The sequence below is a fragment of the Mauremys mutica genome, chromosome 1 (assembly GCF_020497125.1).
Source record: "Mauremys mutica isolate MM-2020 ecotype Southern chromosome 1, ASM2049712v1, whole genome shotgun sequence".
Classification (NCBI taxonomy): Eukaryota; Metazoa; Chordata; order Testudines; family Geoemydidae; genus Mauremys; species Mauremys mutica.
The window spans coordinates 152306045-152327513 of NC_059072.1; the positions used below are offsets into that span (position 1 = coordinate 152306045).

The 21469-nt window shown below is 48.6% G+C and overlaps 1 protein-coding gene across 8 annotated transcripts; it reads left to right on the forward strand.

Annotated features, from left to right (window-relative positions):
• The first annotated feature begins 1276 nt into the window (after positions 1-1276).
• Positions 1277-20052, forward strand: IFFO1 (intermediate filament family orphan 1). Of its 8 annotated transcripts, XM_045000760.1 has the most exons (11): positions 1277-1399; positions 2304-2473; positions 9092-9152; positions 9238-9333; positions 9700-9840; positions 10290-10298; positions 10719-10903; positions 11995-12115; positions 16129-16224; positions 16487-16617; positions 19288-20052. In XM_045000760.1, exons 1-11 carry the CDS (start codon positions 1328-1330, stop codon positions 19388-19390), a joined length of 1185 nt encoding a protein of 394 aa, XP_044856695.1. In that variant the 5' UTR covers positions 1277-1327; the 3' UTR covers positions 19391-20052. The 8 variants fall into 8 exon arrangements, with proteins under 8 accessions (XP_044856695.1, XP_044856681.1, XP_044856684.1 ...); XM_045000746.1 differs by lacking the exon at positions 1277-1399 and having other exon boundaries at positions 1700-2473; positions 16132-16224; XM_045000749.1 differs by lacking the exon at positions 1277-1399 and having other exon boundaries at positions 1700-2473; positions 10743-10903; positions 16132-16224.
• Positions 20053-21469: the final 1417 nt, after the last annotated feature.

Here is a 21469-nt window from a genome sequence, read left to right on the forward strand (position 1 = left end):
CTTGCCTCATTCAGTGCACATGACGGACCTGTTCTGTGTGATGAAGGAAACTGCTGTCTGTAGGACCCCCCATCTTATTTGTTGCAGAAAGGACTGCAGGGAGAGAAAGGATGGCCTCATGGCAGCTGAATCCTGCCCTGGAGAGTTCTATTCTTGCCTCTATGTGAGGCTGGGCTGCGGGCAAGTCACAGCAACCAGACTTTTCACAGGCAGTTGCTAATTGTGTGCTTCTCATTTTCTGGGTCTCATTTACAGAAGTGCTGGATTTTGATCAGTGTAGCTCTAAGTATTCTGAAAAATCAAGTCCTAGGTATCTCAAATTGGGCATCTAAAATGAGTGGGCATGTCTGACCTTAAACTCTGTGCCTGAGTCCCCTGTCTGTAAAAGGGGGATAAAACCCCTTTGTCTCACAGGGCTGTTGTAAAGATTAAGTAAAGTTTGTAAAGCATTTGGCTATTATAGTGATGACAGCTGCAGAAAAGCCCATGAGGAAATACATATTTTTTGTCTTCAGAGCAGGGTTTGAACAGTGTGCAGTGAATGAGGCCTGGGGCTGTACATTGAGTAAATAAAATATATAATAGCTGCTCATTTAGCTGTGCACTGAATGAGAAAGGGGTCCGGTGGGAAAAACAGCCTGTGATCATGTCATTAAAGACTGAATCTCCAGTTTGCAGGTGGGGAAACGGAGACACTGGGATTAAGTGACTTGCCCAAGGTCACTCAGCAAGCCAGTGGCAGAGCTGGACATGGACTCCCTGCCTCCCAGTTCCTCGGAGTCCCAGTCTAGTAAAGGTAATCTTCAAAGAGCGTAATCATAAAGGCAAGACTCAACAGGTGAGTTAAACAGCAATTTTGGGGTGGGAGAAGAAAAACGGTGGTAACACCAGCAGCATGTCATTGCATAGACTAACTGCAGACACAAAATCTCAGCCAATCATCTGCCTAGCCGTCATCAGCTGGCGCCTCTGTAGGCACCATGAGGGTGGTGACCCACGTCTGGATGGATTTGAAAGTGGATACGGTTTGAGGGGGAGGTGCCCCTACATTTCAGGGGCTGCAGAGGAGAAAGCACCCAGGGCTTGTGGGAGAATCAAGGCTTTTGTTGGCGAGAAGGCAGGGGCTGGATGTCTCAGTAATTCATAGGACAGCGCGGTAGGGCAGGACTATACTGAGGAGAGTCTTGGAGGTAACGGCAGATTATCTAGCTCATCGCTGCCTCCTGCGGGGCTTCTTGCAGCTGGTGCTGGCCACTGCCAGAGCCAGGATATTAGGCTAGAGGGACGAACCACTAGGCTGCCCCCGCCTGAAAACCAGGGCGTGGCCATGACTCCTCCCCCGAGCCCCGCGGGGGCTGCAGAACCCCTCGCCCAAGGAAAAACCCGGGACCCGTCTCAGGTGGGGCACGTGAATGAGGCCCCCCCCACGGAGGAGTTTCTCTTTTTGTGCCTGGCTCTGATATTACCCCCCCAACCCCCTTCCGGCTTCTACGTGCAGGCACCGGCGCTGCTGCTGCATTCCCAGGCCCCGCCCCTCTGCAGCGTCGCCCGCCCCGCAGCAGCCGGCTCCCTCCTGCTCTCCTCCCTCGCTCCGCCGGGGACTGCTCCCCGCAGCCCCCTCCCCCGGCCCGCCTCTGCCTGACAGCGGCCCTGCAGCAGCCCGGCCGGGCCCTGATTGGCCCCGCGGCCCCCCCCCCTCCTCCCTCGCTCCGCTCCGCTCCCCGCTCGGGCCGGCCGCAGCCATGAACCCGTTATTCGGCCCCAACCTCTTCCTCCTGCAGCAAGAGCAGCAGGGCCTGGCTGAGCCGGAGCCGCTTCCACCGGCGCCCCTGGGGGACTTTTTCGGCGGCGAGCTGGGCCCCGCGTCGGCAGCGCCCCCGTTCCCGGCCCCGCCCGCGGCTATGGCCCTCCGCAACGACCTGGGCTCCAACATCAACGTGCTGAAGACCCTGAACCTGCGGTTCCGCTGCTTCCTGGCCAAGGTGCACGAGCTGGAGCGCAGGAACCGGCAGCTGGAAAAACAGCTGCAGCAGGCGCTGGAGGAGGGGGGCAGCCGTCAGCGGGCTGTCCAGCGCCGGGATCAGGCCGTGCAGACCAGCTTCGTCAGCCCCATTCGCCCCCTGGGGCTTGCCCTGGGCAGCCCCCGGCCAGCTGGGCTCTGTGCCCCCTCTAGGGTTTTGAGCTCTCCCAGCTGCCCCCTCGGGGGACCATTCACGCCTTCTTCCCAGCCTCCTCCCTTGTCTGGCAGCCCCTTCTCATCCTCATCTCGCTTCATGCCCGGCACCATCTGGTCCTTCTCGCAGGCCCGTCGGCTGGGCCCAGGACCTGAGACCACCCTGGTTCAGGGGCCGGGGGTCTCGTGGGTTCACCCTGACGGGGTTGGCGTGCAGATCGACACCATCACCCCTGAGATCCGGGCCCTCTACAATGTGTTGGCCAAGGTGAAGAGGGAGCGCGACGAGTACAAACGCAGGTGAGAAAGGCAGCAGGGTGAGTCTAGTGCAGGCAGGAGACTGAAGGGAGAATGGGGGCAGGGAGTGAGTGACAGCCCCAGGGCAACTGGGAGACGTGTCAGTGCAGGCAAGAGAGGGGGGCAGCGAATGGAGTGGTAGGGAGCTGTGGGGTGAATGCAGCTAAAGGTCAGAAAGTGGAGGGGCTGCAGGGGAGTGTAAGGTAGGGAGCAGGGTGGTGAGTAGGTGGCTACTAGCACAGATGAGAGAGTAGAGGCAGTGGGGTGGGGCAACGGGACATGGGTGAATGCAGATTGCAAATGCCAAGCACTCAAAATCATGAGTCAGGTCCCAAAAAATCATGAGATCAGGCTACAAATTACAAAAACTTTAAAAATGAAAAGTGCTGGGCTCTTTTCATTTGTCTTCTGGTTTTTGAGCATTCATGCTGCATTCAGGTCACATTCTCCAGCTTTTCACCCCAACCATGAGGGCCTGAAACGTTTTTTAAATGAAAGTTGAGATTTTCCTGAATTAACATGACTCCAGGAGCTGGACTTTAAGAAAAAAGTTGAGAGTTAGCAACACAGAGTGAGATGATACAGCAAGTAAGGAGACTGGGCTTACAAGGGAAATAGGGAGCGGGGCTGAGTCGGAGTCAGGGAGGAGATGAAGTTTGGAGGTAAGGGCAGAGAGAGAGTCTCCAAGACTGTGGTAATTCAGTGTCAAAGACCAAGGGACCTTGCTGTGTAGTTGAAATGCTCTGGAGAAATCCCTGATAGGACTGTCTATTGGCCACCTAACCCCCTTTCTTCCTGTTGTCCTTCCTCTCCAAACATCATATAAGAATGTAGTCCTGTAGCATATCTAGTCCAGTATCCTAGCACCAGCTGTTTCAGAGGCAGGTAGAGGAAACCCTGCAGGGGGCAGTGATGGGATAACCTGTCCAGGGAAAGTTTCCTCCTGACCCCAAGAGCTAGTGGTTGGCTTGTGCCCAAAGTTCTTGGATAGTCTTTTGATATCACTGGGAAGTCCTTGTTTTACTAACGTTAAAGTGGCAACCACACTTCTGTTTAATGTCAAGTTTTAAACTGCTCTAAAATTCACATGTTTAATAAGATCAGCCTGAAAACAAAAAGGTCCCAGTTCAGGGCCTAGGGTAGAGTTGGGTGCAAATTTGGGGTAACTTGGCTGAGGGATCCTGGAGACATTCATTTCTTTGCCCACCTCCCCCACAACCAAATGACGTGTGAATTAAAAAACAAACAAACAAAATGTTCTTGTGATGCTTTGGGGGGATTTTTCAAGCAAAGAAAGGGGCAAAACTAAGATCAGTATTCAAATAAAATGTATAGCGCTGTTAACCCCTAACTGTCAGGTGCCAAGATCCAAATAATTCAAAAATAATCAGGCTTTCTTTTTGTCTCTGTGGAGCAGGAAGCTGAAGTGCTGTGAGCTATGTATGGAACAGGAAGGGGTAGGGGGGACCAGACTGTTCTATGAAATACCTGATACTCAGAGGAAGGTGCACTTGAATAGGAAACAGATGCTCAAGAGTTCAAGTCTTCTCTTCTCTCGGCTGCTAGTGTTACTTTTCTGTGTGCGTCATACATATTATTTATTATGATGTGCAGGCTTAGAGCCCTTTCCTAGGGGCAGGCACCTACCATTGCCCCTTTTTTGCAGATCATGTAACAGTGATGCTGCCCAATGTCACTGCTATCGGTGCTAGGAATAGAACCCAGGTCTCTAATACAGCAAACTCAGGTATCATCCATTCAGCCCTTTGCCTTTTGAAATTAGTATGCTAAAACTGAATTGCCCGGGGCTGCAGTCATACAAGCTGGAATGTCAGTGTAATAGGTGTGGTAATGAAGGACAGATTGTAGGAAGAAACAAGGTGGTCTTGTAATAGGTAATAATTGGAGATATACCAATCTCCTAGAACTGGAAGGGACCTTGAAAGGTCATTGAGTCCAGCCCCCTGCCTTCACTAGCAGGACCAATTTTTGCCCCAGATCCCTAAGTGGCCTCCTCAAGGATTGAACTCACAAGCCTGGGTTTAGCAGGCCAATGCTCAAATCACTGAGCTATCCCTCCCCCCTTGTGATTGAGACAATGGAGAGTAGGACCCAGGAGAACTGGTTTCTGTTCTTGAAGCCCCTCCACAGACTGGCTCTGTGGTGGTTAGCAGTCACTTAAATTGTACATCTGGAGCTGGCCATCCTTCTGAGGTATTTTGGAGAACTAGCCCACCCTGAGGCACTAATGGTGACTCAGGAGACCCAGTTCTGAACTTTGCTACAGACTTCCTGAGTTTCCTTAGCCAAGTCACGTAGGCCCAGATCCTCAAAGGTATTTAGGGGCCAGCAATTTCAATGGGAGTTAGGTGTATAAATACCTTTGAGGATCTGGGCTTTAATCTCTGGCGGTTTCCAAAACTGTAAACTATTTGGGCTCCTCAGGAGCATGACCAGCCTGTTTTGGCTTGTTCACAGTTCAAGAGTTCGTTTTAGCTGGTTTGATGCTGAAGAACTTTGAAGGCTTTGGAGGGGTTCCGTATTCACCCCAGCACTCAGAGGGGCATTGTGTAGGTGATTCTGCGGGTACATTGGGAGGAGACAGGTGGGTGGTTAGAGATGCTGCAGGCCTGAGAGCCAGTGATGTGCTTGGTGTAACCTGTTTTTACGTTGGGATAAAGAGAAGCCCCACAACCCCTTCCCCACATCGAGGACCTTCTGAGATGCACAGCTGCAGCTGTGATCCTCCAGTGGTCCCGACTGGGAGGAGGAAGTTATGGGGCTCCCCTTTCCCACACACTTCTCCCACGTCAGTGGAAGAGCTTCTGGGATTCCCCATCTCCCATTCCTGGGGGCAAGGGGAGTGCAGAGACCCTTTCCGCTACATGGGCCCCAGTCTGAGGCCTGGATTCCGGCGATTTCCCACCCCCCAGTGCAGTCTTTAGCTGATAGCTGACTTTCTCAAGGTATCTCCACTACCCGCTTCCTTCCTCCCACTGGGCTTCTAACCCTGCTGGAGGCTAGGAGGAGGTCCGTGGAAGCTAATGCCTGAGGGGTGATAAGGCGTGCCCAAGAAACCATCCCCAGTCCCTGCTGCAAAGTGTCCCTTCAGTCATGGCCCCTCACTTTCTCAAAAATAGGGGAAGTTCATATGCAAAAATGTAATGCTATGGAATTAAGGTTGCAGGAGCTCACCCAGGCCCTGGGCTCCTCATGTCCTCCTGCAATAAGAGTTGAATTTCCTAAACTTCAATGCTTCAGACCCAGGAAATTCCTTGTTCCCATTGTCATCCTAATAGGGACACAGCTACGGTTGTGTTTTGTAGGAAGAGTTGCATTAACTTAGCATTTCCTGGTTTTTGAATAGTTTTTTTGGGAATGAAATTCTTGCATTCTGGAAGGGCATAGGGCAGTGCTGAGTATCTGCACCTTGGCCAAAGGAGCCCCAAAGACTGCTGAGCCCCCAACAGTGTGATGAGGAAAGTTTCTCTTAAAATGTATAGGACTTTGGAGCAGAACACAGCTTGCAGGGAATCGGGAATATGAAGGGAGGAGAAACAGCGACAAGAGACTGGGTGGGAACCACATTTGGGGTGGATAAAATTAAATGATGAGTCAATGATCTTAGGGGGAGAAAACATGTGTGCAGACTGCCAAGGATCATGCAGCTGGGAGCACAGTCATGTCTGCTTTCTCCCTTTCTTCCATGTGTATATATATGTATTCCCAGAAACAAATGATAAGTTGTGGTTAAGATGGAGACTTCCTATCAGTAATTCAGGATAAACTACATGGCAGATATGGTGTGATTATCCCCAAACCTTGTATTACAAACCCAGGAAATCCACAGTTAAGGTTAAACTTAAAAGTGTCACCCGAACATGTTAAGGTTGGAAATATACAGTTTAAAGCACCCAAACAACCTTAACTCTGTCCACTAGTGGCACCACAATGACCACGTGATGATAATTAAGGTATTTTAGTGTTCATGGTCCCAGATTGGCAAATATTGATTTTTAAAGACAGATTAGATTTTTTTTTCATGTTGTTTTCCTCATGGTGTCGTGAGGCTTGGATGGGGAGGGGCTGGGTGTTGTCCTTGGCGTGGGAGGAGATGGGTTGGAAATGCTGACCTACTGTTGCCTGGTGGGTGGCCTGGTCTATATGGGGCAGAGGATCTCTCAGGTTTTCTGTCTTCCTCCCCTCACATTATCTGGTCCTCGGGCAGGTTACTGGAATATTGCGATGCTGGAGTGATGTGTATGTTACATTGCATACAAAGGAAGGATCTGTGGCTCCCCGTGGAGACTTGAGGTGGTGAGAAGGGGTAACAGGAGGAAGCTTTGCTCACAGTCCACAGGACATCCAGGATGCTGGCTGGAGCCTCTTGGCTGGTCTGGGCTGTGTGGTGGAAGTGTTCAGGGAGGTTATTATTAGGAATGGTGCATTGCAGATGGGGATGATAGAGTAGCTGAGAGGAGGAGAGAAACAGAGTGAGAGAGAGAGCGCCAGGGAAAGAGTAAGCAGGGGGTGAAGGATGGAAAGGATACACAGAAGTGTTGCTTCCACTAAGTATCACTGTCATTTTCTGACCCAGTGTTGAAATCCCTGTCTGTTCTACACCATAATGGTTATGGGGAATCACTACTTTAAAGCTGTTTCAGTAATGGGTCACTTTCCTAGTGTAGACAGGGCTAGAGAGACAGGTTGAGTGATGGAAAGAGAGGCAGAAAGCACTGCAAGCCAGATCTGGAGGGAGAAGGAGGGAGAGGAAGAGATACTGAAGTATTTTGTGTCAGGGAAATTTTGTTTGATCAGTTCCCATGTAAGATACATCCTGTCTCTATCTCTGTCCTTCCCTCTGTTGTGTATCTCTTTCTTCTCCACTTTTTCCTCTTCTCCCCTATCAAGGTAAGAGGAACCCCCATGGACTCTTATCCTGCGGATGGAGGATGGGCTGCCTGCTTGTTCAGGGCAGTGGTCTGGGGTATCTAAAAAAGGCCAGCATGCAGCTTTAGGGTGGGACATTTTCTAACACAGTGAGCAATATTGCCAACCCCAGGTGTTCCAAAGTCATGTCAGGCATCAGAAATCAGGAGACTGGCTTAAAAAGAATGAGATAATAAATGTGGGATTTTCTATTTGCCGTCTGGTTTCTGAGCTTTTAGGATTCACATTTTCAAACTTTTCTGCCCAGCCACGAGCACTAGAAATGTGCTATGTTAAAAATGAAAGCTGAGATTCTCATGTTGTTTTAGAACTCCAGGGGCTGGGGCTTTAAGAAAAACACCAAATATTGCAAGAATCATGATAAAATTGCAAGAGTTGGCAACTCATGAGTGCCCAGCCCAGTGAGAAAATTCCACTCACCCAAAGGAAATGGAATAGCGACAACCTCATGCTGCGCTGTTCAACACAATAGAGCAGGGGCCAATACAGTGCACCACCAACCAATATGAACTACAGATGGGAGAGGATACAGTTAATTAGCAAAGTGAAATACAACCCAGCACAACATAACAAAACATGGATCAACACATTGCAATACAACGCAACACAAAACTGTACCACACAACCTAATATAGCACAGAATGGCACAACACCTGGTGATGAAATATAGCTTAGAGTATTGTAACCCATTGCAGCACAACACAACCAGCATAAAACTGTCAGTCATCTTGCAATAATTGCAGCATACCCAGCATGCTGCAGGGCAATACAGCTTAATATAGCCGTCTTTTGCAACACAATACAGCCTAAGTATAGTACAACCAGTTGAAACCCAACATAACCAGGGCAGAAGAGCCCTTTGCAGCCCAGCTGCAGTGCAGTACAACCCAGTGTAACATAATCCCTGAATAACCAATACAACCTAGCATAAAATAGGCCAGTTCAGCACAGCCCATCACAGTGCAATGCTGCTCAGCCCATTGCAGTGCAATACAGGGGATTATAGCATAGCCGGTTATACCACACAGCATAGACCGTCACAACATAGTACAGCCCTGTATAGTGGAGCCCTTTACAGAGCTCTGCTATCCACTGTCCCAGTACAGCCCAATTTAATAACACAGCATATCTATATATAAATATAACACAAGCACAGCACAGACTGTTGCAGCAACCCAGTGCCCGATACAGCCCAATGCCTGTTACTGCCTGTACAGCAAACCCCAGCATAGCCCAGGCTGGAGGCCACTCGCCTGAACTGGCATGGTGGGGACGGGCAGAGAGGACAATGGGCTAGATCTGCCAATTGATCTAATGTGGTCCTGGGGAAATGCGTTTCAGCTGCTAAATACAGCTTGTGGTTGGTGTCCTGAGGGCCTCGCACTGTGACGTGAAAGACAGTTGGTGAATTCTGAGTGAGATCAGTAGAGTCTGTGGCCAGGACCAGCTCGTGGTTGGAAGGCGTGATATGCATCCAACAGCTGTAGCTGTTTGGAAAGGAAGGGCATCAAATTCTCTCCCCCACTCCCAACACTCCTTGTATGACTAGAGTGGATCCTGTAGTGCGCAGTTCAGCAGTGAGGAAGGCAAGCTGCAGCTTCCAGCTCTGCCCTCCCCAACGGAGGGTGCTGTGGGGCAGGCAGGGTGTAATTGGCACATTTGTCTCGCTAGGTGGGAAGAGGAGTATACTGTGCGTGTCCAGCTGCAGGACCAAGTGACTGAGCTGCATGAGGTGAGGGGCCCATCCCCACTCCCCCTGCACTCTAGCCTCATTTCCTTGGCACTGATTCCAGTGTTTCCCTTTCTCCCCTGAGCAGGAGGCCCAGGAGGCTGAAGCGTGCCAGGAGGAGCTGGCCCTGAAGGTGAAGCAGCTCAAGGCAGAGTTGGTTGTCTTCAAGGGACTGATGAGCAATGTGAGTGCCCCTGTCCACCCAGCATACACCCTCAGCCACTGGCCAAGACATTGTGAACCCATCCCATGGCTCAGCAGACCTGCTGTGCATTTCCTCATAGTAATGCCGAACAAGGAATGTCTACAGAGTGACACAGCAGCGCCCAACCTGAGTGCATGGGGAAAGCCTCCAGCGTGAGCTCCCTCAGCAATGCCCTGACAGTGCCTGGCCCTGATTATAATGTCTCCAGCATGATGATCTCCCTCACCATGCCCAGGAGAATTCTCTGTCAGGACTCTGTGCCAGAGGGTTCCGTGTGCCTTGTCTAACTATCCTTTTCCTCTGTCCCCTTGCCACCATGTGCTGGGCTGGTGCTCACTGGGTCAGAACCTCACAGAGCTGGATACCAAGATCCAAGAGAAGGCCATGAAAGTGGACATGGATATCTGCCGGCGCATTGACATCACAGCCAAGCTGTGTGACGTGGCACAGCAGCGTAACTGTGAGGACATGATCAAAATGTTTCAGGTGAGATGCACCTGCTGCTGTGAAACAGCTATCACTGGGGGAATGAGCTTCCAGCCAAGGGGAGAGACCAAAGCACTTGCATGCCTCTTTCAGGGGAGGGGCTCAGTCACCATAAGCCTTGTTCCACGAGTTCACCTGCTGTCCATATTGGGTTACGTGCGTTAGGGTGGGGAGCAGCAGGCAGAGAGGCAAGGGGAGAAGGGTGAGAGCTCCTGACGTTACTCGAGGCATTAGGAGTATCCACTCAACTCATTATTCAGAGATACTGGGCGCTGGGATTCCTAAGAGCAGCTGCAGAAGAGGGAGACCTGGTGCAAAGTGTCTGTCTCTAACCCCTTCTCTCTCCACCCCCCCCTCTCTGTCTCTGCCTTTCTCTCTGTCCCTTTCCCTGTCTCTCTCTCTCTCTCGCTCTCGCTCTCGCTCTGTCCCTGTCTCCCTCCCCGCTACAGAAGCAGCTGGTTAGTTTCATTCAGTTAAGAATATGTACAATTTAGACACTTTCTGTAAACTGAGGTTTGACTGTAAATATTGACATATTTCACTTAGACTGTCTCTTCTTCCTCTCTCTGCCTTTCTCTTTCCCTCTGTCTCTGGATCTGGGGGCGGGAGGGTTGAGTTCTTCAATTAAACCACATTCTTCTCATCAGGTTCACAGATTCCATCTTTAGTTGCATAGTTTTTAATTTTAAAATATTCTAAAATCACATTTTAGCCATTGCACCATCTTTAACCTGATCATAATAAGCCCCCCTCTCTCACTCTCTCTTCTTCCTTCCTTCTTTCTTTCTTACTTTCCCTATCTTCCTACCCCTGTGCCATTCCTTTTCCCTCCATCTCCTCTCAACAACCCGACCTTGGACCCGGCCTTGTTTCTGTAGTCTCTGCACTTGTCTCCCATTAAGGTCCCAGCCACGGCGGGGCGGAAGCGGGAGCGGAAGCTGATCAGTGACGAGGACACTTCGCTGTCTGAGAACGATGCCTCCAAAAAGCCTGAAGAGGAGGAAGATGAAGAGACCACAGCCATGAGCATCAATGAGGAGATGCAGAGGATGCTGAACCAGCTGTGAGTGTAGCCCAGCCCTTACTTCTGCCCCACACCTGCTGCTGAGACAGGCTGGGAGTGGAGCCATTGTGAGTTCTGTCATAGCCAGCTCTCCTGCCCTGTTCCCTACTGCTCTTCCCCGTGCTGGGAGAGGCTGGGACTGGTGTAGCTGAAAGTTCCCCCACAGCCAATGGCTCTTCCATGTTCATTACAGCAGTGGTTTTCAAACTTTATTTCTGGCGACCCGGTTGAAGAAAATTGTTGATGCCTGTGACCCAGCAGAACTGGGATGAGTGGTTTGGGGTGTGGGAGGAGCTCGGGGCTGGGGCAGAGGGTTGGCGTGCGGGGGTGAGGGCTGTGGGGTGGGGCTGGGAATGAGGGGGTTAAGGGTGTGGGAGGGGGCTCTGGGCTGGGGCAGAGGGTTGGGGTGCGGGAGAGGGGCTGGGGGTGCAGGCTCTGGGATGGGGCTGGTGATGAGGGGTTTGGGTGCAGGAGGGGGCTCTGGGTTTGAGGGGAGGGCTCAGGGCTTGGGCAGGGGGTTGGGGCACATGTTTACCTCCAGTGGTTCCTGATCAGTGGTGCAGCTGGGGTGCAGAGGTAGGCTTCCCGCCTGTCCTGGCACTGCGGACCATGCTGTGCCCCAGAAGTGGCCAGCAGCAGATCCGGCTCCTAGGCAGAGGTTCACAAGCAGCTCCACGCAGCTCTCGCCCGCAGGCACTGCCAATGGGAGTGCGGAGCCGGTGCAGCACGCGGAGCCCTGTGGTCCCCCTGCCTAGGAGCCAGACCTGCTGATGGCTGCTTCCAGGGCCCAGCGTGGTGTCAGAATAGGTAGGAACTAGCCTACCTTAGCTGGGCAGCACTGCAGATAGGACTTTTAATGGCCCGGTCAGCAATGCTGACCAGAGCTGCCGCAACCCAGTGCCTTCTATTCTGCGACCCAGTACTGGGTCGCGACCCACAGTTTGAAAACCACTGCATTACAGCACCTTCCTGTGGGGAAAAGCCAGGATTGGGAATTCCCCCACAGTTAGTATTGAAGCCTCACACTTTGTAGCTCTTCCTACTGGGAGAGTTCCCCTCTCTTTGCTGACATGTGGTTTCCTTGTCCCCAGGAGGGAGTATGATTTTGAGGATGACTGTGACAGTCTCACATGGGAGGAGACAGAGGAAACGCTGCTGCTCTGGGAGGATTTTTCCGGATACGCTATTGCAGCTGCAGAGGTGCCTGGGGAGGTAACACCAGCTTTATGCTCCAGTCATACCCCATCTCCAGCTGCCCTCTGTCTCTGTCTCTCTCTGATACAGTGTGGATCCCTCATTCCTCTTTATGCTAATTCCTACACAAATACTCAGGCATTTCTAAAAGATTCATAGAATCGTAGACTTTAAGGTCAGAAGGGACCATTATGATCATCTAGTCTGACCTCCTGCACAATGCAGGCCACAGAATCTCACCCACCCACTCCTGTAACAAACCCCTAACCTATGTCTGAATTATTGAAGTCCTCAAATTATGGTTTGAAGACCTCAAGCTGCAGAGAATCCTCCAGCAAGTGACCTGTGCCCCATGCTGCAGAGGAAGGCGAAAAACTTCCAGGGCCTCTGCCAATCTGCCCTGGAAGAAAATTCCTTCCTGACCCCAAATATGGCGATGTTAAACCCTGAGCATGTGGGCAAGACTCACCAGCCAGCACCCAGTCTCCTTTCATAAGACAGGTTTTTCATTCCTTGGATCATCCTAGTAGCCCTTCTCTGTACCTGTTCCAGTTTGAATTCATCCTTCTTAAACATGGGAGACCAGAACTGCACACAGTATTCCAGATGAGGTCTCACCAGTGCCTTGTATAATGGTACTAACACCTCCTTATCTCTACTGGAAATACCTCGCCTGATGCATCCTATAACTGCATTAGCTTTTTTCACAGCCATATCACACTGGCGGCTCATAGTCATCCTGTGATCAACCAATACTCCAAGGTCCTTCTCCTCGTCTGTTACTTCCAACTGATGTGTCCCCATCTTATAACAATAATTCTTGTTATTAATCTCTAAATGCATGACCTTGCACTTTTCACTATTAAATTTCATCCTGTTACTATTACTCCAGTTTACAAGGTCATCCAGATCTTCCTGTATGATACCCCGGTCCTTCTCTGTGTTAGCAATACCTCCCAGCTTTGTTTCATCTGCAAACTTTATTAGCACATTCCCACTTTTTGTGCCAAGGTTAGTAATAAAAAGATTAAATAAGATTGGTCCCCAAACTGATCCCTGAGGAACTCCACTAGTAACCTCCCTCCAGCCTGACAGTTCACCTTTCAGTACAACCTGTTGTAGTCTACCCTTTAACCAGGTCCTTATCCACCTTTCAATTTTCATATTAATCCCCATCTTTTCCAATTTAGCTAATAATTCCCCATGTGGAACCGTATCAAATGCCTTACTGAAATCAAGGTAAATTAGATCCACTGCGTTTCCTTTGTCTAAAAAAATCTGTTACCTTCTCAAAGAAGGAGATCGGGTTGGTTTGGCACGATCTACCTTTTGTAAAACCATGTTGTATTTTGTTCCAATTACCATTGACCTCAATGTCCTTGTCTACTTTCTCCTTCAAAAATTTTTCCAAGACCTTGCATACTACAGACGTCAAACTAACAGGCCTATAGTTGCCCGGATCACCTTTTTTCCCTTTCTTAAAGATAGGAACTATGTTAGCAATTCTCCAGGCATATGGTACAACCCCTGAGTTTACAGATTCATTAAAAATTGTTGCTAATGGGCTTGCAATTTCATATGCCAGTTCCTTTATTATTCTTGGATGAAGATTATCTAGGCCCCCTGATTTCATCCCATTAAGCTGTTTGAGTTTGGCTTCTACCTCGGATGTGGTAATATCTACCTCCATACGCTCATTCCCATTCGTCATCCTACCATTATCCCTAAGCTCCTTACTTTGCCTCAGTCTTTAATGAGGCTAATATTTGTTTAGATATTGGGCCATGCCTAGATTATCCTTAACCTCCACTCCATCCTCCGTGTTTAGCGATTCCACTTCTTTCTTTGTTTTCTTCTTATTTATATGGTTATAAAACCTTTTACTATTGGTTTTAATTCCCTTTGCAAGGTCCAACTCTACATGGCTTTTGGCCTTTCTCACTTTATCCCTACATGTTCTGACCTCAATAAGGTAGCTGATCACTCCCATCTTCCATTCTTTGTAGGCTTTCTGCTTTTTTCTTAATCACCTCTCTGAGATCCTTGGTCTACAACTCCTGCCTATGAATTTTCCCCCCTTTCTTGGGATGCAGGCTTCTGATAGTTTCTGCAACTTTGACTTGAAGTAATTCCAGGCCTCCTCCACCTTTAGATCCACAAGTTCTTCAGTCCAATCCACTTCCCTAACTAATTTCCTTAATTTTTTAAAGTTAGCCCTTTTGAAATCAAAAACCCTAGTCACCGATCTATTTTTGTTTATTCTTCCTTTTAGTTTAAACTGAATTAGCTCATGATCACTCAAACCAAGGTTGTCCCCTACAATCATTTCTTCTATGAGGTCCTCACTACTCACCAAAACCAAATCTAAAATGGCATCCCCTCTTGTTGGTTCAGTAACTACTTAGAATCATAGAATATCCGGGTTGGAAGGGACCTCAGGAGGTCATCTAGTCCAACACCCTGCTCAAAGCAGGACCAGTCCCCAGACACTAAGGAATCCATCAGCTATCGCGTCTAGGAAAATCTGAGCCCTATTATTATTACTAGCACTTGTCCTCCAGTCTAAATCTGGGAAGTTAAAGTCTCCCACTCCCATGATCACACAATTTCCATTAGTATTTACTTCATAAAAAACCATTAAAAAGGTCTCCATCCATATCCAGATCAGATCCCGGTGGTCTATAGCACACCCCAAGCACTATCTCAGGGGAGGCTCTAGTAGCTTTCTACCCCAATGTGATTTTTGCCCAGACAGACTCTGTCTTATCCATTCCATCCCTTCTTATTTCTTTACAGTTAACCTCATCATTGATATACAATGCTACTCCACCACCTTTGCCTTTATTTCTGTCTTTCCTAAACAGCACATAGCCTTCAATACCTGTACTCCAGTCATGACTACTATTCCACCATGTTTCTGTTATCCCTATAATATCCGGTTTCACTTCCTGCACCAGTAGCTCTAGTTCCTCCATTTTGTTACCTAGGCTCCTCGCATTAGTGCACAAACATCTTAATTTTTGCCGTTTGGCTTCACTGACATTCTTTACCCAATTAGGCACAGACATTCTACCACCAGTATCACCAATTAGACTAGTATCTACACTACCCTTCCTCCTAATGTCCATTCTCCTACCCACGGCTGTATCCTTTCTTACTTAGTTTTCTTCCCTCTCAATGTTAAAATCCCCACTGCCGTGCAGTCTTGAGTGTTTGTTACCTCGAAGCTCTCATTCAAATGCAGAATATTCAAACACCCCTGTCTAGGCCCTACATGGCCTTCCCCCCACCAGTTAGCTACACCGCCTTGCCCCTGTAAAATGTGCCCAGATCTCCTTTTCAGACTGGCCTAAGGCCTCTTGTCTGAGGTCCTTGCCAAAGCCAGCAAGCATAGAAAAATCCTACCCAGCTGGTAAGGTGCCATCTCTAGCTGCTCCAGGCTCCAGTGACCCCTCATTCTGTCCCTTAAACTCACCTACGAAACTATCAGCCCTTGAGTGAGAAGGAAACTCATTTTGCACCACCTAAGATGAGGCCTGAAAGTCCAGTTGGCCAAGGCCCCTGCATAGCCAGCACTCCAGCTGCTCCCCTTGACCGTGGTGGGTTAACAGTTGTGGGGTCTCGGGGCAGGGGCTGTTGGGGATTGGGGGCTGTCTCTCTGCCACAATCCCCAATGTCTCAGGGCAACGCTGTGCTTTTGTGGGACAAAACTTCACACTGTCTGTCCCATCCCTGCTGCTAGGTGGGAGAGCCCTGGCTGATCAAGTGGGTATAGGTGTAGCTGTACCAGCAAATATGGGGTGAATGCAAACATGGGGTCAGGCTGTAGTTGTGGCCTGTTAAATGGGATTTGTGTGAACTGGGAACACCCCCCCCCACCCCTAATCCTGTGTCACTGTCTGTCTCTGTTCCCTACCCTTTCCTCACTCTCTCTGGTGCCGCCGGGTCTTTCTCTGATCTCTCACTCTGTGCTTTCTGATGTCTGGCAACTGCCCTGTCTCCAAACATCATGGCATCCTCTTCTCCCCCAGCAGCAGGATGACTGTCTGGAGAAGGTGATTAAGGACACAGAGTCGCTCTTCAAGAGCCGCGAGAAGGAATATCAGGAAACCATCGACCAAATAGAGGTGGGAGAAGGACGTAGTGGGGAAGATGAGGGTGGACAAGGAGGTGGGAGATGTAGGAATAGACCCTAGGAGGGACAAGAAAATCGGTAATTGTGGATGTCTCCCTCTGACTGGCTGGTGTAGCTAGGTAGTGTCCCCTGGTGGGAGGAGAAGGTAGGCAGTGTCATCTGGCGGGCTGGCTGGGACAGTATGCAGTGTCCCCATGTGGCACAGAGAGTGCCACGCTGGCAGGTTCAGCTCCTCATTGCTCCCCCTTGTGCAGCTGGAGCTTGCAACAGCAAAGAATGACATGAATCGGCATCTGCATGAATACATGGAAATGTGCAGCATGAAGCGTGGGCTGGATGTGCAGATGGAGACCTGCCGCCGGCTCATCACCCAGTCTGGAGACAGGTGAGCTCCAGGATAGGGAGGGCCAGGATTCCTGGGTTCCAGTCCCAGCTCTGGGGGCGGGGGCATTGGATCTAGTGGCTCAGAGTCAGGGGACGGAGTTAGGACTCTTGGGTTCAATTCAGTTCTGTGCTTTATAGGTTTGTGTACTGCACTCCTCGCTGTAGTATCTGAATGCCTTCCAGATTAAGCATCATGATGACGTGTTTGTCACGTGGTGGTTGTTCACTCATCCTCTCCCCTGGGAGTGAAGTGTGCCCAGTGCAGTGCTTTGGTTTGGGGGGCATTGCTTGTTTTGAATGTACATGTTACTCTGTATCTTCTGTTCGAGACGGCAAAGACATGCACCTTGTACTTGGAGAGGAAGGCACTTAGGTTTGTTCCTTCTCCCACTCAGACAAGGTTCTACTCCCAGTGCTGGTAGAAGAGTGGGCACTACTAGGGGGGACTGGGAATTGAGGCTCCTGGGTTCTGTTCCCAGTTCTCGCAGGGGAATGGGAGCTAGTGCATTGATGGGTGAGGGGCCGGGCTGGCTGTCACAACTGGATTGGACTTGGAATGATGAGCTTGCAGACTCCTCACAGGAGTTGAATTTGGTGCCAGGTGCCTATGGAAGATGAATCATGCTCAGCTGTCAGCTTTGACAGATGATGTCATTGTCTAAAAAGAGCCTGGAAAAGAGCATCACTGATCTGCTGGGACATTCTGCCGGCCTGTGGGAGTATGAAGTCAGTGCAGCTCTGGGCTGGGCCCTGCTGGAATGAGCTCACAGTGTCACTTCCCTCCTCCATATCCCCCTCCGCAGGATACTGCCGGGATATTGCTCTGAGGAAAGCTCCCCGTCATTGGCCCCAGTGTTTATTTAGGCTCCATATAACCCCCTTGCCCTCTCAGTGGTACTCTGCAGGACCCATATAATGTCATGTGTTTACTTCCCAGTGTTAACTACACCCCTTCCAGTACCTGAGGAATCCATCCGGTTCTACAGCACCCCCTAGGGCTGTCAAGCATTTAAAAAAATTAATCATGATTAATCACACTGTTAAACAATAATAGAATACCATTTATTTAAATATTTTTGGACATTTTCTACATTTTCAAATATATTGATTTCAACTACAGCACACAACACAAGGTGTACCATGCTCACTTTATTTTTGATTACAAGTATTTGCACTGTAAAACAACAAAAGAAATAGTATTTTTCAATTCACCTAATACAAGTACTGTAGTGCAATCTCTTTACCATGAAAGTTAAACTTACAAATGTAGAATTTTTTTTAAATGACTGCACTCAAAAATAAAACAATGTGAAACTTTAGCACCTACAAGTCCACTCAATCCTACTTCTCGTTCAGCCAGTGCTGAACAAGATAATGCTGCCCGCTTCTTGTTTACAATGTCACCTGAAAGTGAGAACACGTGTTCTCATGATACTGTTGTAGCCGGCGTCGCAAGATATTTACGTGGCAGATGCACTAAAGATTCATATGTCCCTTCATGCTTCAACCACTATTCCAGAGGACATGCATCCATGCTGATGATGGGTTCTGCTCGATAACAATCCAAAGCACTGCAGACCGACTCATGTTCATTTTCATTATCTGACAGATGCCACCAGCAGACGGTTGATTTTTCTTTTTGGTCGTTCGGGTTCTGTACTTTCCGCATCATAGTGTTGCTCTTTTAAGACTGCTGAAAGCATGCTCCACACCTCATCCTTCTCAGATTTTGGAAGGCACTTCAGATTCTTAAACCTTGGGTTGAATGCTGTAGCTATCTTTAGAAATCTCACATTGGTACCTTCTTTGCATTTTGTGAATTCTGCAGTGAAAGTGTTCTTAAAATGAACAACATGTGCTGGGTCATCATCCAAGACTGCTATAACATGGAAATATATGGCAGAATGCGGGTAAAACAGCAGGGGACATACAATTCTTCCTCAAGGAGTTCAGTCACAAATTTAATTAACACATTATTTTTTTAACGAGCGCCATCAGCATGGAAGCATGTCTCTGGAATGATGGCCGAAGCATGAAGGGGCATACGAATGTTTAGCATATCTGGCACGTAAATACCTTGCAATGCCAGCTACAAAAGTGCCATGCAAATGCCTGTTCTCACTTTCTGGTGACATTGTAAATAAGAAGAGGGCAGCATTATCTCCCGTAAATGTAAACAAACTTGTTTGTCTTAGCAATTGGCTGAACAAGAAGCAGGACTGAGTGGACTTGTAGGCTCTGAAGATTTCTATTGTTTTGTTTTTGAATGCAGTTATGCAACAAAATAAAATCTACATTTGTAAGTTGCATTTTTCATGACAAAGAGATTGCACTATGGTATTTGTATTAGGTGAATTGAAAAATACTATTTTATCATTTTTACAGTGCAAATATTTGTAATAAAAATATACACTTTGATTTCAGTTAGAACAAGAATACAATATATACAAAAATATAGAAAAAATCCAAAATATTTAATATATTTTAAATGTTATTCTATTATTTAACAGTGCAATTAAAACTGCAATGAATCGAGATTAATTTTTTTGAGTTAATCGCGTGAGTTAACTGTGATTAATCGACAGCCCTAGTTATAATAGCTCTGCTTCTCTCCTGCCCCTCCGCCCCCAGTCTGGTGCCCATGTGACCCCTGCCCTTTGTTCTCTTTCAGAAAGTCTCCTGCTTTCACACCACCCTCTAACAGTGAACCAGCCCTGAATGAGGATACCGAGGAGTCCAATCACGACCTCCCAGCGGATGCATCTATCAGATAATTTGAGAGGCCCTGCCCACTCCTGGCAAGGCAGAGAGCAGGGGTGTCTGAACTGTGGCTGGGAGAGACTGACAGGGAGCCACCATCAGAAATCTATCAAATCCCTCCTCATTTGGGGCAGGAGTGGAGAATTTACCCAGAAAGGACATGTTGTAAATGAGAACAGCTAGCTAGAGCTGAGGGCCCTCACACAGGGTTCCCTTCCCTCTCCCCACCTCTGTCTTCCCCTCCCCCACTTGGATCTTACTGGGATTCAGACAGGGAGGATCCAACTTTATTATAGCAGCATCCCCTGGGACCTGTCTCCTGGGGACCACTGCCTCCGTCCCCTGTCCTGGTATACTTGACCTGTCTCCCTCTGCACCCCTTGTGCTGCTCAGAAGTAGAACTGGAGCTGTGTCCCTCTGCAAACATTGGTGCCAACTGGACCGAGTGCTGGACTCTTTCTGCCCTCTGTGCTCATTGAACACTCCCGTGGTCCCTGCACCACAGCACACAAGGTACCGAAAGCCTCTTCTCTCCTTGGGGACAAGGAAAGGGCCATTGGCTCCTGCCCCCTCCATGCACTTTGCTTTGCTGTGCATCTGTGGTGTGATGACAGTGTGTATGTGTTTGTGATGGAAATGAGGACTCATTAAATGGGACAATAATGCCCTTTTTCTACAGCTGTGTGGGGTTTTATTTAGCTGGCATGGGAGTTGGAGGACACTGCTGAGAGGAAGCTTCCCGTAGGCAGCCCACGTTGGGCACTGCCTGGGCACTGCTGCAGGGAAGGGTCTGTTGCTGCAGCTTCTGCTGGAGTCTCAGAGGGGAGTTAATGATGCTCCATCCCTCGGTTTGTCTATCACCATGTGTGGGGAACATGATGGGTAAGAGGGCTCCATTGCTGGGGTCACGCTGCCCTCCAGGGACTGCACTTAGTGTTTTGATTGTGGTAGCAATCGAGAGGCTCCCTCCAATGCGCTAGGCTTGGTTTTAAAAATAACAAAAAAGTAGACATGGTCCTTGCTCTGCTGAGCTTCCATTCTAAGCAAGGACGGGGCTTATGCTGCCCTGACTCTTGCTCAAGGACCCCACAGGAACCTGCGTTACCCTCCCATTTGTCACCCTTCCCCACACTCTCAGCGCATTCTTATCCACTGCTGGCAATGGGAGTTCCTGTAACACTATGCACAGGGGCAATGTCTGCTCTCATCACATACCTGGAATTAACCTCTGTGTCCAGTACACCTTAACTAAGAATTCACTCCCTATCTCCTTGCAAACCTTTTACCCACAAAAGCTTATCCCCAAATAAATCTGTTAGTCTTTAAGGTGCCACTGGACTCCTTGTTGTTAAAATGATGAATGTCAAATGTAACAACTGGCTACAGGATAATGGAAAATACTCTCTCTCTCATCTGTCGTGGGATGGGATGGTAGTACTCTTCCACAGGAAGGAAGACTGGTCTCTCAAGTTCACTGTATGTTGCAGAACATTCTCATTTTGGCTGAATCAGGCTGCACTGAATGATTCACCAATTCAAATCATGATTTAAATTGGCAAGCAGGAAACCTTAATTTCAATCATCCATTTTAATCTTCAGAGGGGTAGCCGTGTTAGTCTGGATCTGTAAAAGCAGCAAAGAGTCTTGTGGTACCTTATAGACTAACAGACGTTTTGGAGCATGAGCTTTCGTGGGTGAATACCCACTTCGTCAGATGCATGTAGTGGAAAAAGTAGTTTTTTCCACTACATGCATCCGACGAAGTGGGTATTCACCCACGAAAGCTCATGCTCCAAAACATCTGTTAGTCTATAAGGTGCCACAAGACTCCTTTGCTGCATTTTAATCTTGTTTGTTGTTTAGTTATTTTCTTAAAGAAAGATTCATTCACATTGATTGGTAACCATTAAAACATTGATTTGGAACTAATGATAGCCTTTACACTAAATTTGGTGCTTTTGTTTGCTAACCAGGAGGATATAGATATAGATATATATATAATTATATAATTTAAGCAATTATATTGCTTAACATAGTTATTCAGAGTCTTAATTTTCATATTTTGTTATGCTAGAAAATGGTGAATGACCTAT

Excerpts from the sequence above, each read along its gene's own strand:
- IFFO1 (XM_045000745.1), top strand. The coding sequence starts at position 1,743 with ATGAACCCGTTATTCGGCCCCAACCTCTTCCTCCTGCAGCAAGAGCAG. Across the intron at positions 2,474-9,091 it reads CGCGACGAGTACAAACGCAG|GTGGGAAGAGGAGTATACTG; the intron begins GTGAGAAAGGCA and ends TTGTCTCGCTAG. Across the intron at positions 16,618-19,287 it reads ATCACCCAGTCTGGAGACAG|AAAGTCTCCTGCTTTCACAC; the intron begins GTGAGCTCCAGG and ends GTTCTCTTTCAG.